The 14,906-nt window shown below is 41.9% G+C and overlaps 1 protein-coding gene across 2 annotated transcripts in view; it reads left to right on the top strand.

Annotated features, from left to right (window-relative positions):
- PTPRB (protein tyrosine phosphatase receptor type B) overlaps positions 1–14,906 on the top strand; it is a 106,984-nt gene that overhangs the window by 61,773 nt on the left and 30,305 nt on the right. For both annotated transcript variants that reach the window (XM_069489819.1, XM_069489820.1), the window contains 8 exons: positions 569–832; positions 1,373–1,636; positions 2,415–2,678; positions 5,560–5,829; positions 8,198–8,461; positions 10,083–10,346; positions 11,091–11,372; positions 14,529–14,807. In XM_069489819.1, the coding sequence (XP_069345920.1) occupies positions 569–832; positions 1,373–1,636; positions 2,415–2,678; positions 5,560–5,829; positions 8,198–8,461; positions 10,083–10,346; positions 11,091–11,372; positions 14,529–14,807 (2,151 nt within the window). The remainder of the gene's footprint in view (positions 1–568; positions 833–1,372; positions 1,637–2,414; positions 2,679–5,559; positions 5,830–8,197; positions 8,462–10,082; positions 10,347–11,090; positions 11,373–14,528; positions 14,808–14,906) is intronic.

The following is a 14,906-nucleotide window of genomic DNA, read 5'->3' as shown; positions in this document are numbered from 1 at the left end:
CAATCACCTATAGAGGGACATCCTCTCCAATACTTAGTTTTATGAGGTTTGTAAGTTTTTCCAGTCCAATGGATGTTAAATGGTATTTCACTGTAGTTTTGACTTGCATTTCCTTGATCACCAGTGACATGGGCAATCTCTTTATGCGTTATGCAATTAACCATGTGTTTCCTCTTCTTCCATTTTTCTTTTGGATTGTTTATACTCTTCTTGGTAACATCACATCTTGAGTCACCAAGGTATGCTAGAATTATTAATAGCATCACCATCATCCATATTAATCATCATTTACCATGTTTAATGTTCCATGTTATAATGACATTTTGTGGTGGCAAACAACAGGATTAGAATGGATTCATCGGGTTCTATTAAAAGATCTATTTCATCACCCCAAGTAGTGTAACAATCTTTCACCTCCAGAAATTTGTGATCTAGAGATCTAAGATTTGCCTTTTAAATGCATGCAATAAAAATCTACTCACTTTGCTTTATCATCCCAGGTTGTCATCTGTGATACACTGCTCATCAGAATCGCTACATCTTAGCTGTTGTCTGTTCTCTTTTTCAGTGCCTGACAAGGTCCAGGGAATCAGTGTTAGCAACTCAGCCAGGAGTGACTATCTAAAGGTATCCTGGGTGCATGCCACCGGAGACTTTGATTACTATGAAGTCACTATTAAAAACAAAAACAACTTCATTCAAAAGAAAAGCATTCCCAAGTCAGAAAATGAGTGTGTATTTGTTCAGCTAGTCCCTGGACGGTTGTACAGTGTCACCGTTAGCACAAAAAGTGGACAATACGAAGCCAGTGAACAAGGGAATGGGAGAACAAGTAAGTGGAATGATTGCAAAATCTGACAGTTGGTTGGACTTGAAGGTCACTGAGTAAATAATTTATCTGAACGTTGAATTTTCTCTACTTACTGATTAATACATCACATTCCCAGTACCTCTCACTTGGAGCTAACATTCAGCCAAGCCATGGGCCATAATTATAGCATATTTATTGGTAGATAAAAGCAAGCATAGTGGGGGAGCAAGAAGGCCAAATGTCCCATTTTTCTTTCCTGTCTTCCTGCATCGTGGCATTAAAACTCCAGACTTCTTGTTTTATTTTACGACTGAGATCATAACTCATTTTATAATTATATTCTACCAACATTTAGCATATAAGATTTCTGTCAGAAAAAAAAAATCACAATTTTAATCGTTGCTTCCAATTTTTCTTATTTAATTATGCATGAAGTAGTTCAAGTGGTTTATTTGGGGAAGGGAAATGTCTGCCAGTTCCTTGAATGTGATTCATAAATTATTGTGTAGGTAAACTCCAATCAGTTCCTTTCCTGAAGTGTCTTCTCATTTCTCTCCCCAGTTCCAGAGCCCGTTAAGGATCTAACATTGCAGAATAGGAGCACTGAGGACTTGCAGGTGACTTGGTCACCAGCTGATGGGGATGTCGACCAGTATGAAGTCCAGCTGCTGTTCAATGACATGAAAGTATTTCCTCCTTTTCACCTTGTAAATACTGCAACTGAGTTTCGATTCACTTCCCTAACACCAGGGCGCCAGTACAAAATTCTTGTCTTGACCATCAGTGGCGATGTACAGCAGTCAGCCTTCATTGAGGGCTTAACAGGTAATTTGAAATATTGTTCTTGAACCTGAGTAGATACAGTGGGGTATTCAACATTTGGGTAGCCCAGGCATTTTCGATTGAGGGTTTGGAGGGGTTAAAAGGGAGATGCCTAGATGGGAGAAAAGTTATCTTGATAGTAACAATGATGTTGTCCAAGATGGGTTAATAAAAATAAAGTATAATATGGGAAGGGGATGTGGTGTGGGGAAGAAGCTTTCAGAGAAATAGCATTAAATCGATGTGACTAGCTGGTGCTTGTGAGGCAACAGATTAAGTCTAAATAACTCTGTTGCTTGGTTATCACTTCTTTGGAACTCTATTAGAGTGTTGACATGTATTGACAGTTCACCATGAGCCAGACCTGCAGCCAAGCACTTTATATCTTGTTCAAGCCTCACAGTGCTACAGGCTGGTTACTATTATCATCATTGCTGTTTTTCTGACGAAGAAACTGAAACTTACAGAGGTTAAGTAATTTGCCTGTACTCCCACAGCTAGTAAATGAGAAAACCAGGACTTGGACCAACGCAGTCTAACTAGCCCCTGGTGACATCATTGGCATTCTTCCTTTCTGCTCACTGGCCTTGATCTCCCTCTAAACTTTCCCTCATCAACTTCAGTTCAGTCAGAAAAGTCAGAGAAAAATGGAAAATTTATATCTTTTTTCATGTGTGTTCTTTCAGTAGATACTGACATGTAAGAAGCGTGAAAACTTTGGTTGAAAATTTCCACAGTTCATTCTCTAAGTGATGGCTTCTAAATTTATTTTCTTTTTTAGTTCCTAGCGCTGTCAAAAATGTTCACATTTCTTCCAATGGAGCCACAGATACCCTGACAGTGACCTGGTCTCCTGGTGGAGGAGATGTTGATTCCTACACGGTGTCAGCATTCAGGCAGAATCAACAGGTGGAGTCTCAGACCATCCCCAAGCACATCTCCGAGCACACGTTCCACAGACTGGAGGCCGGGGAACAGTACCAGATTGCGATCGCCTCAGTCAGCGGGTCCCTGAGGAATCAGGTAGACGCACTGGGGCGGACAGGTGAGCATCCACCTGGAGAAGGGTTGTAGAATGCCTCAGCGTTCTCCACAGTGGGGCAGTGAATGGGTTCAGGCATCCACAAATCAAAAAATCTAAATTTAAAACCACCTAAGTCTGTACAAGTCAATGTTGTTTTAATAGTCTTTCTCATTTTTTCTTTTCATTTTTCTTTCCTTTCTTTAAATTTTTTTTTATCAAACTTTTGTTTTTTCTTCATTTTTATTTTATTTTTCTTTCTTAATAAAGCTTTTCATGGGTGTATGCCTACATGATGAGTGTGTTGTGCACCGTCTGGGGAATGGTCACGCTTGAAGGTGCTGACTCGGGGAGGGGGGGGATGCGAGGAGGGGATGGGTATATACCTACATGATGGGTGCAATGCGCACTGTCTGGGGAACGGACACACCTGGAGCTCTGACTTGGGGGGATAGGCGGTACATGGGCAACGTATGTAACCTGAACTTTTGTACCCCCATAATAAGCTGAAATTTAAAAAAAAAAAGATTTTCAAAACAAGTGAGAGGTAATTAGAAACAAAATCATTTGAATATACTTTTATGCTTGCTAAAAGATATAAAATTTTTCATTTTAACAAGTGGACTTCCGTAACTATGTATTTTTCAAAATTTCTCCCTTTTCTCAAAATTCTTTTTTTAAGAAAAAGTATGCACCCATGTCATCTACTTTACCAGGGATAGCTAAAGGACAAGTATCAAACGAATGAATAATGTGTTTGTTTATGTTAATATCACTATTCATATATTATTTTTAAAACAAAAATAAACTATAAGTGCCTTTGATATGCTAGGCATTTAAAATGATCTCCAGTCATACTACGAGGTAGAGATCATTAACTTCATCTTACAGATGAGGAAAGTAAGGCTCAGAAAGTTTATGAAACATTATCAAGGATACATAAAATAAGACCTAGAGCTATAATTCAAATCTAGGTCCAGCTGGCTCCAAATCTCATGCTGTTTACTGTGACACAGTACTTCCTAGATATCTCACATTCTCATGACCATTTATTTAGTTGTAGGGCCTGGGACTTCCATACCATGCCCTACTGTGCCTCTATTTCATATCTATATCTACTATTTATATCTATATCTACATATCTCCAACCTGTATTAAGAACTATGTCAGAAAGTGGGCATTCAATAGCAAGACAGAGCCCGTGACCTCAAGAACCTTATAATCTAGTGAAGGAAACAGAGAAGTAAAAAGGCAACATGGTAAATGCTAAAATAAGAGTAATTATGGAACGTTATGGGAGCAAACAAGAAAAGGCAAGGAAGGCTTCCAGGAGGAAGTAAAACTTGAATAAAGAGTAAGAAGTCATCCAGGTAAAGTGCAAACTGACTGGGTTCTAGCAGAAAAAGCAAAAGCCTGCACGTGAGAGACAGCATGGCACATTTGAGACCTAACATGCTGTTTAGTACACTAGAATAAAGAGTGTGAGCCATGTGGCCAGGTCAGTAGATAGACCAAATCGTGAAGGGCCTTGTATGGAGAGCCACTGAAGGGCCATCAGCGCGGGAGGGCTGTGAAAATATGCTGGATATGGTATGTAGGTGAGGAAGAAAGGGACTGGTCAAGGGACTGTGGCAACAGTGCATGCCAGAGATGGGACGGTCCTCAGGTAGTGACGGTAGAGGAGGAGAGAATGGATAGATCCAAGAGAGAGAAGATTTAGGACACAGAAATTATAAAACTTGTGTTTGCGTATATGTAGAAGGGTGAGGGTGACAGCTTAAGTTTTTGACTTGGACCAAGACAGAGGAGCAAAAGACAATGAGAACATAGGAGAAGGGAGACGAGGAGCCCTATTTGGATTCTTGAATATTGGATATCTGTATCCAGGGAGAGATATAATTTGCAAAAACAGGAGAGAGATCTGAGCTGAAAATTTAAATTTGGGAGTTGTCACCTTATGGGTGACAATTCAAACCATGAGGGTAGATGAAATCTCCTAAGAAGGTTATGTAAAATGAGAAAAGAAATGAACCTAGGACAGAAAATATTATTAATAAATAATACTATTTTGCGTTTCACATCAGGAGCTATAGTACAAATACTATTATATCCTACTGCTTAAGTCAAGGCTTGAAGTTTTGACTTGAGTTAATATTGGGAATAAAAGTCTAAACAAGAGACATCATTCAGCCATCTAAGTTACATTCATTGAAAATAAATTTGTTGGCCGGGCGCGGTGGCTCACGCCTGTAATCCTAGCACTCTGGGAGGCCGAGGTGGGCAGATCGTTTGAGCTCAGGAGTTCGAGACCAGCCTGAGCAAGAGCGAGACCCCATCTCTACTAAAAATAGAAAGAAATTATATAGACAGCTAAATATATATAGAAAAAATTAGCCGGGCATGGTGGCACATGCCTGTAGTCCCAGCTACTCGGGAGGCTGAGGCAGTAGGATCGCTTGAGCCCAGGAGTTTGAGGTTGCTGTGAGCTAGGCTAACGCCACGGCACTCACTCTAGCCTGAGCAACAGAGTGAGACTCTGTCTCAAAAAAAAAAAAAAAGAAAAGAAATTTGTTCAGCATTCTTCCACTTTCTAAATACAGAGATAGGCATCACTCTGCATGTTTATCAGTGTCACTTTCACTAACTCTTCTACCTGTCTGATTTTAAGATTCTCTCTAAAATCAGAGGAAAAAATGGAAAATCAAAGTATTTATACAGACAAGTCAGGCCAAGAAATATTTTCTCCTCTTTTCTCCCTAAGGGCACCCAGAAGGTGTCAATGCAGCAGAAATAAAGCAAAGGCATTGTCTCCGACATCCATTGATTTAGGAGAGTTTTTCTCAATTGGCTACTTCATCCTAAATGATAGAACTTGAATTGTCTTGCTTCTCTTGCTTCTTTGCAGTGCCAGCAACTGTCCAGGGAATAAGTGCAGACAATGCATACAGCAGCCATTCCTTAATAGTAAGCTGGCAAAAAGCTGTTGGTGTGGCAGAAAGATACGATGTCCTGCTTCTAAATGAAGATGGGATCCTTCTGAGCAACACATCAGAGCCAGCCACCACCAAGCAACACAAATTTGAAGATCTAACACCAGGCAAGAAATACAAGATACAGATCCTGACTGTCAGTGGAGGTCTCTTTAGCAAGGAAGCTCAAACCGAAGGCCGAACAGGTAATCAGCACCCCTTCCTGTTTAGAACCAGGTATCTCCAATGTCTACTGTGTGTAAGAATCACAGGGTGACAGGGATGAAGCCACATTGGGAGGGAACACCTATTTCTTGACACAGTAGTAGCATTCACTCTGATTTACCACTTCCACACCACTCAGCCTGTCCTCCCTCCCCCCGCCCCCCACTACAGGCTTGAGCCTGCCACACCGAGTTTGATTTTTTCATTAAAACTGGGGCTATTAGTTTCCTTTTGCTGCTATAATAAATTACTTCAAACATAGTGGCTTAAAAAAACACACATTTATTATCTTATAGTTCCTTCAGGTTAGAATCTAAAAATCTAGGACTAAAATCAAGATGTCAGATGTCAGCAGGGCTCTTGTTCATTCTAGAGACTTTAGGGGGAGAATATGTTCCTTGCCTTTTTCCTCTTCTAGAGGCCCCCACATTCCTTGTCTCATGTCCCCCTTCCAGCAATGACATTGCTCCAACCTCTGCATCTGCCCTCACATCTCTTTCTCTGCTCTCCTACCTCCTTCTTCCATCTTTTAAGGACTCTTGCAAGTACCTTGGTCACCACACGGACAATCTAGGATAACCTCTTTGTTTCAAAATCCTTAATCACAACTACAGAGTCCCTTTTGCCACATAAAGTAACACATTCACAGGTTGCAGAGATTAGGACATGGACATCTCTGGGGCCATTATTCAGACAACCACACTGGCCTAATTGATTAATTACTTATTTATTAAGTACCTAGGTCTGAAGGGGGAGGGGGTGGGGTTGATAGGGACATGACAATGAGTCAGGCATGCTTCTTGTCCTTGAAGAGCTGACTGACTAGTTGGGGAGACAGAGGCATAGACAAATAATGACAGTACATTGTGATAAAGATTATCTTGTCCAACATTCAGGAAAGCATGGAGGTCAGGTAGAATTGGGAAATCTTCATAAAAGTGACATTTCAGTACTGTCATGAAAAATAAAGCAATTCTCCATACGGAGAGAAGGTGCCAAAACACCCGTGCAGACAGACTATCCTGAGCAAAGGCTGGAGATGTGGGAAGGAACGATGAGAAGTTGTGAGCAGCTAGCTAACTTGTGTGGTGCACAGTGGAAAGCTGAGGCTGGAAAGCCAGACTGAGGCCAAATTAGAACGTGCCTGGCATGCCTTCCTCAGGAGTTTAGTTTTTTGTTATCTTATAAACAGTAAAGAGGCAATGAAAATTTTTCAGCTAGAGAGTAATTGTTTTGTAATGAAAATTTGTACCTTAAAAACAATAAGACCAGGCATGGTGGCTCATGCCTATAATCCCTGCACTTTGGGAGGCCGAGGTGGGAGGATGGTTTGAGGCCAGGAGTTCAAGACCAGCCTGCTCAACATAGTCAGACTCTGTCTCTACAAAAAATAAGAAAACTATCCAGGTGTGGTAGTACAAGCCTGTAGTCCTAGCTACTTGAGAGGCTAAAGTGGGAGGATCACTTGAGGCCTGGAGTTCAAGATCAGCCTGGGCAGTATAGTGAGACCCCATCTTTAAAATGAAACAAAATGAAATGGAATGAAATGAATGAATGCAGGGGCCCTGGTGAAGAACAGTGGATATAGTCAAGAAGTATTTCTGCATTAGAAAAGGTGGTACTTGGTGGCTGAGTGGATTATAAAAAGGGGAAAAGAATAAGAGTCCAGAGTTTCTACCTGGGGTGTCTGGTAAAAGGTGATTCCATTAACAGAGATAAGAGAAGCAGGAGGAAGGAGGGTCAAGGAGAAATCTAGACTCTGTTCTGTACTGAGTTTGTCTGAATGACTTGCAGAGAAAGGGAACATAGACAAGTGGGAATATGGGCCTGAGTTCAGAAGAGAACTGAGCTGGACATAAAAAGCTTTGGACCAAAATGCTAGTTAAATCCATAAAGTAAATGAAGAGATTGCTCGGCTAGTCCTATAGAATATGAAGGGACCCAGGGACGGAACCATGGGAAAGATCCACTTTTAAGGGCCTGGCATAAGGAGAGGAGAAAGCAAAAAGAGCCTGAGAAAGAGCATGCAGGGTGGAAGGAGGAGAACCCAGGCGAAATCAAGACGGATGTCCCATTCAGTTTCTGCCGGCATCTCAGGCCTTCCGGGGAGCCAGGCAGCGGCTGTGCCAACAGTTTGGGCGCAGGCTGTTCCTAGCAGCACTTGTCCCCCTTGCCAAGAGGTAGCCCTAAAGCCCACAAGGGGCACAAAATCCTCATATGAAACTTTTAAAAATTGTTTTGGCTTTTCCTATTGTTTCACTTTCCCATCTGACTTTCTCTGTTTGCTTCTCCCCTTCTTCCCCACCCCCTGCCTCTCCCTCCCTCACTCCCTTGCTCCTGACTTTGCAGTTCCAGCAGCTGTCACCAATCTGAAGATCACAGAGAACTCCACCAGGCACCTGTCCTTCAGCTGGACCCCCTCCGTGGGGGAGCTCAACTGGTACAACATCTTTCTGTACAACCCGGATCGGACCCTTCAGGAGAGAGCGCAAGTTGACCCTCAGATCCAGAGCTTCTCTTTCCAGAACTTGCTGCAAGGCAGAATGTACAAGATGGTGATTGTAACCCACAGTGGGGAGCTGTCGAATGAGTCTTTCATATTCGGTCGGACAGGTAAGACTGGGACCCAAGCAGTAATGAACAGCTAGGCAGTTGTCACCGTATTCACTGGCTTTTCCTTGATTTGTCCCTAGTTTCCTATTCTATCCAGGAGGTAGCTTCATGTGAAATTTGTGACTTTCAGGTTTTTTGACCCTAAATCACACCTTTGATTGTACACAAATAATTTGTGGCCCTTTTTTGCACTGGCTTCTGCTCTTTTGCCTCCACTTGTTTGCTTGATGGGGTTTGGCGAAAATGAATCTGGCCCCTCCACTTGCCAGCGGACTGTCCAAGAAGGTGGCATGTAACCCATCACGCTCAGTTCAAGCTATGCCCTTCAGCTTTCGGCAAGAAGTAGATGGAGCGGAGGGCAGGAGCAGAGAAAGGCAACCACAAATTGGACAAACAGGCAGTGACTGCTGTGAATTGGAAACATAGCACTAGAGGAAATGAAAACAAAGAGTTTCAGGATAATGAGTGAGAGAGAGAGAGAGACATCTCCCTGGGCTGCAAATAGGAAACAGAATCTACTTTTTTCTATAATTTGAGTTTTTATTTCCTATTCAACTTTTTTCCCTCATCTGACAACAGTTTCGGGGTGCTCTTCTGTGCCAGGCACGTGGCTCACTGCTGGAACGTGACAGTGAAAAAGACAGACAGGGCGCCTGACCTCAGAGAGCTCTACACTAGGGGAGCAGGGAGGAGACTGGGACATATTTTAAAGGGAGATGATTTCAAAACACCTTAAATTCTATGAAAGAAATGAATAATGTGTCGGGGCAGTGACTTGGCAGGACAAGAAACTGCTTTAGAGAGAGAAGGCATCGTAGCTGAGACCTGAGATGAGGGGAGCCACGTGAAGACCTACGCCAAGGACACCCAGCAGAAGTGCTCAGTATGTCTTTTAAAAGGAATGAAAAAGAGCAGCAATACACCTCGACCACAAGTAGAATTGCCTAGATGTTGCCATTTTCAGGGCACCCTGCCCTCTGCACACCTTCCCTCACCTGCCCAACAATATTTAAAGTCCTCCCAACAAGTGGCAACAGTCTTCATTCTCCAAAGAATAACAAAGCTTAAATCTCCATGGGACAGGTGGCCGTGTGGCTAATTTATACAACGGGAGGAGTGACTGTTAACATTTCTTTTCCTAAATGAGGTTGTGCCAATACAGATTGTATAAGAAAGAGCATAAGAGAACTGAGAACCTACAGGAGAATGGAGAGGAAGTAACGAGACCCAGAGAGTGTTGTTATGGGATGGTGGCTGCTAGTGAGATGGCCCAGACTGGGAGGAATGGGAACATTTTATGAACATTTTCTGGGCCTTTTACGAGCTAAGTTACAAACTATTTGGCTAGTCTTAATTAAGCATTTAGGAAGATTTCATTTGACATGTTTACCAGGGTGCATGTGGCAAGCATATAGAAGTCACCACCTGTTTTATTTTGTTTTAATTGGTGCCACATCTCTAGACCACATGCCCCTAAACTTAAGTGATCTGAAATGTAGGCAAGATATGACTCTACAAGTATGACTCACCCATAGGCCCAACATGGCTCACACTCTCACCTGCAGGCCAAAAGGCCTTTGTTTCTGTTTTGTTCTCAGTAAGAGTTTTCCTTCTGTTTAAGTCCCAGCCTCCGTCAGTAATCTCAAGGGCTCCAATCGGAACATGACAGACAGCCTTTGGTTCAGCTGGAGTCCAGCCTCTGGGGACTTCGACTTTTATGAGCTGATTCTCTACCATCCCAATGGCACGAAGAAGGAAAACTGGAAAGACAAGGACTTGACCGAGTGGCGTTTTCACGGCCTCGTTCCTGGCAGGAAGTACACGCTGTGTGTGGTAACTCACAGTGGAGACCTCAGCAATCGGGTCACAGGGGAGAGCAGAACAGGTAAGAAGCCCGGGAGCTAATGGCCAAGGGTGGGTGGGAAGTAGCTTCAAAAGGACACATTTTCATTATGATTTTAATGACAAGAAATAAAGTTATTAATGATGTGCCATGTGCTAGCCCTGAACTTGAGAAGGCACTATGGTATAGGGGATAAAGGATGCAGATTTTGGTCAAAAAGATCTAGGTCCTTAGCTTAGTTCTGCCATTCACCTGTATGAAGCTGGATAAGTCACTGAGCATCTCTAAGCCTCAGTTTTCTTATCTGCAAAATGGGGATAATTGTATACATCATCATTGTGTTGCTATGAGCAGTGCTTCCTAATTGATTTTATGTCACGGAAACACATAGATAATGTTAATATCTAAATGCCACCCTGAGATCAATCAACCAGGCTGTCTGCAATTGAACATAATTGTCCTTGGACCCCAGCCCTGTCACCCCAAAATCTGATGGAATCAATACCTTCGCACACTTGTAACCCATTCAGAGCACACTCATGTTCCACAATGCCCCAGTAAGGAAGCTCTGGTTATGAATATTTAAGAAAAGACACATAAAATAATTGAGGACAGTGCCTTACACATAATATTATAAAGGAAAGCTCCCACTACTATATTATTATCATATTATCTCTTCCTACAAAGTACATTAAAAGGTACTGCTGTCACTCAGCTGTCTTATTTGCACATGTTATGGATGTTACCGATATGATAACATGATTTTTCACTTTCTCCTACATACAGCCCCAAGTCCTCCCAGTCTTATGTCCTTTGCTGATGTCGCAAACACATCCTTGGCCATCACCTGGAAGGGGCCCCCGGACTGGACAGACTACAATGACTTTGAGCTGCAGTGGTTGCCTAGAGATGCACTCACTGTCTTCAACCCCTACAACAGCAGAAAATCAGAAGGACGCATCGTGTATGGTCTTCGTCCGGGGAGATCCTACCAATTCAGTGTCAGGACTGTCAGTGGCGACTCCTGGAAAACCTACAGCAAACCAATTTTTCAATCTGTGAGGACAAGTATGACACGTTTTGCTACTCTTTATTCTCATTTGGAGTGAGAGGAAATATATGTTCAACATCTTATTTCAATGGAGCTTGGTTTAAATCCACATTTTTACTTGGGATTGGTTGGATTTGAATTCAGGTAGAAATCTATACAGATTTGTTCATTCATTCAACACTAACAACAATAGACAATAAAGAAATAATCTCTGCCCTCACGGAGCTTATAATTAGGTGGGAGGTCCTACCATTAAACAGACAAGTATATTTTGGGTGTGATGTGGGAAGTATTAATAAATGGCACTATAGAAATCCCGGTAGGGGAATCAGACTCAGTACAAGGGAGCTTACTGGAAGAAGAAACAGCCAAATTGAACACAAGGAAAGAGCAGGATTCACCAGGCAGAGGTGGGGGAAGAAGTGAAGAATATTCCAGATAGAGAGAATAAAATATTCCAAGATCAGGGAGGAGAAAGAAAGATCAGCTAATAAGGAACAGAAAGACGTTTTACTTGGCCAGAGCATAAAAGGTAAGGATTAAGAGAATCAGATCGTAAAATGTCTATGTGCCACGGTAACAACTTTGAACTTCATTCTGAACCAATTGGAGCCACTCAATTTCAGCAGAGATATCATAATCATTACTTACACTTTAGAAAGTCACTCTGGGTACAGTGTAGAGAATAGATTGAAAGGGGCCAAACTAGAAGCAGAGGGATCAGTTAGGAAATGCTGCTGCATGTCCCTAAGATAAAATACTTTCACAATGAAGTGTATACCAGTTTCTTCCCAAAGGCATTTTGGGATAGATGCAGCAATCCTCAAAGAAGCAATGATTTTCAGTGTAGGAACCTCAATCCAAATATTTATTTTTCAATAATACTCAGTACATGTAGCTTCCAAGATCAGATGAGGTACTTACTGGTTGTTGATAAAATACATAGTAGAAAATTAGAAATTTAAGCAGGTAGTTATTTTATTTATTCAATAAACATTAATGCTATAACAGGTATAACTTGTGCTCCATATTGTATCCAAAGATCAGTTTGGGATCAGATTGTTATGTGTCAAGAGAAATATGTGAAAAATAATTAAGAGTTTTACATTTACATTTTATAGCAAGCTCAGGATGAGTGTTCAGTGGCTTATAGTGTGCTGTATTAAGACTATATTAATAAATCTGTTAAGTGGAATAACCTGCAGTGGTTACCAAACCCAAGGCAGGACTCTAAACACTCTGCCCATTGCATCTTGGTATTGGAGTCACCCAGGGAAACATAATGCAGTCAAGCACTGGGTGGAACAAAGCTTTACTTACATAGAGAAGAGACAGAGCAAGATCAGCTTCCGTCGTATGTGTCAGTCCCCCATGGCCAGCAGGTCTCTCCCAGCTGCCGATGCAGGGCTGTTGGCTGTGTGCATTTCTCTTAGGCCGCAGTAGAAGGACCCTGTCCCCTCTTCTCAGAGGACAGATATATAGCACTGGTGTTGGCCAGATGCCATGTTATGTACATGCTTAAGCAGAACAAAAGAGCATACATTAGATTTGCAACAGGGAAAGATATTCCCGCACAGGCAATAAGCCCGGCACAGGCCATGTGGGTGCTTGATCTCTCGATAAGAAAATGTTTGAGGTCCAAGGGGTCAAAAGAAGAAATATTTCACATATGAGACTGCCTTTCCCAATAGTGTCGCAGGTGATCAGTTTAAAGAGCTCATATAACTCCACAGAGGCTGGACTATTGTCTTCAGTCCTGGATACTAGAATTGAAGAAAAGCATTTACCAAATGGGGCACAACCAAGACAAGAACAGTACAAAGAGGGACTCAATCCTGTGTATTATGAGAAATGACTGATGATTTTTTTTTTTTTTTTTGGATTGTACTCATTAGGATTGGGTTTATCTGTGGGTAACAGAAAACCCAAAATAACAGAGGCTTAAACAGAATAGAAGTTTATAATTATTGTATAAAATCATTCCAGTACTTCATTTCTTACAAATAGGCTCCAACCATCATGAACAACTTGCAATTCTCAATTATCTGCCTTCCCGCTTCCCCCACCCCTTCTCTTGGTGCCTGGGTTCATAGTTTTCTCTACCCAGAATGCCCTTTTCCCAATACCTTGGCCAAGTGTCATCTCTGCCATAAAGCCTTTGCTGACTTCTGCCTATTACTAATAGCTGGCAGCTAAAAGTTCTGTGTCACCCCACACAGCACCTTCTTTCGCCTTTTTTCTGGTACATTCTCCTTTCTACCTTGTATTACGGCTATTTGGACTCATCTCCCTTCCTGGAGGTTAAGGCTAATGTCTTACCTACCTCTCCACTGTTCACAGTCCCTACAAGAGCACCTTGCACATCATAGGTACCTATTTCTATCAACACTTGAAATATTTCACTCCACTCTCTCTTCTTGTTCACATTGTCTCTGTGGAGAAGGTAGATGGAATTCTTATCTTTGTTCATCTATAGGGAAGATGTTTTTCCCCCTCTGGCTTCTTTTAGGAATTTATCTTTGATTTTCTGTAGTATGAAAATGATATGCCTAGGTGTAGTGGGTTTTTTGGCATATAGTCTACCTTTTGTTTTTTGAGCTTCCTGGAACTATGGTTTGGTGTCTGACATTAATTTGTGGGAAATTCTTAATATTGTTTCAAATATTTCTCCTATTCCTTTTCTTCTTTTTCTTCTTCTGGTATTCCCATTATATGTATGTTATAACCTTTTGTGACTTAGCTGACATTTGTATTCCTTGGTATGAAACAAGAATTAAGATGCTAAGTGTTTCCAAGTTGTGATTGTTTAGGACAAGAAATCCTATAACAAGGCATGTGTCAGCAGAAGGTTGGTTGTATTCCAAATCAGAGCACTACTCTGCCTCACCTTCTCTCTGACTTTGGCCACTTGGTTTCAGTGCCCTCTTTGATCATGTTGTCACTTCACGATTTTCTAACGGGACCGCATTTTAACTTTTAATGCTTCTCAAAGTGGGATCTGGCAGGCAGAAATTCCCTTGGTGATCGGTGAGAATTTTTTCCTCGAAAAACAATCCAAGTAAATTTTGAGAACTATTTATTTAGATCCCAGAGCTAGTTGGACCCAAAAGAACTGGGGAACAAAAGGTGTCTCCTAGAGTTCTGAAATGTGTCTCTTCCTCTCTCTCCTTTAGAGCCAGACAAGATACAAAACCTGCATTGCCGGCCTCAGAACTCAACGGCCATTGCCTGTTCTTGGATCCCTCCTGATTCTGACTTTGATGGGTATAGCATTGAATGCCGGAAAATGGACACCCAAGAAGTTGAATTTTCCAGAAAGCTGGAGAAAGAAAAATCTCTGCTGAACATCATGATGCTAGTGCCCCATAAGAGGTACCTGGTGTCTATCAAGGTACAGTCAGCCGGCATGACCAGCGAAGTGGTTGAAGACAGCACCATCACAATGATAGACCGTAAGTGTCCCCAGAGGTGCATCTGGAGCTTCCTTTCACTCAGGGTGAGAGGGCTTTGCACTTTTCTTTGTCATCCTGTCCCCACTATTCACTTGCATA

This window comes from Eulemur rufifrons, chromosome 16, assembly GCF_041146395.1.
Source record: "Eulemur rufifrons isolate Redbay chromosome 16, OSU_ERuf_1, whole genome shotgun sequence".
NCBI lineage: Eukaryota > Metazoa > Chordata > Mammalia > Primates > Lemuridae > Eulemur > Eulemur rufifrons.
The sequence above is the reverse complement of the archived record's forward strand: the minus strand, read 5'-3'. Positions and strand labels throughout refer to the sequence as shown.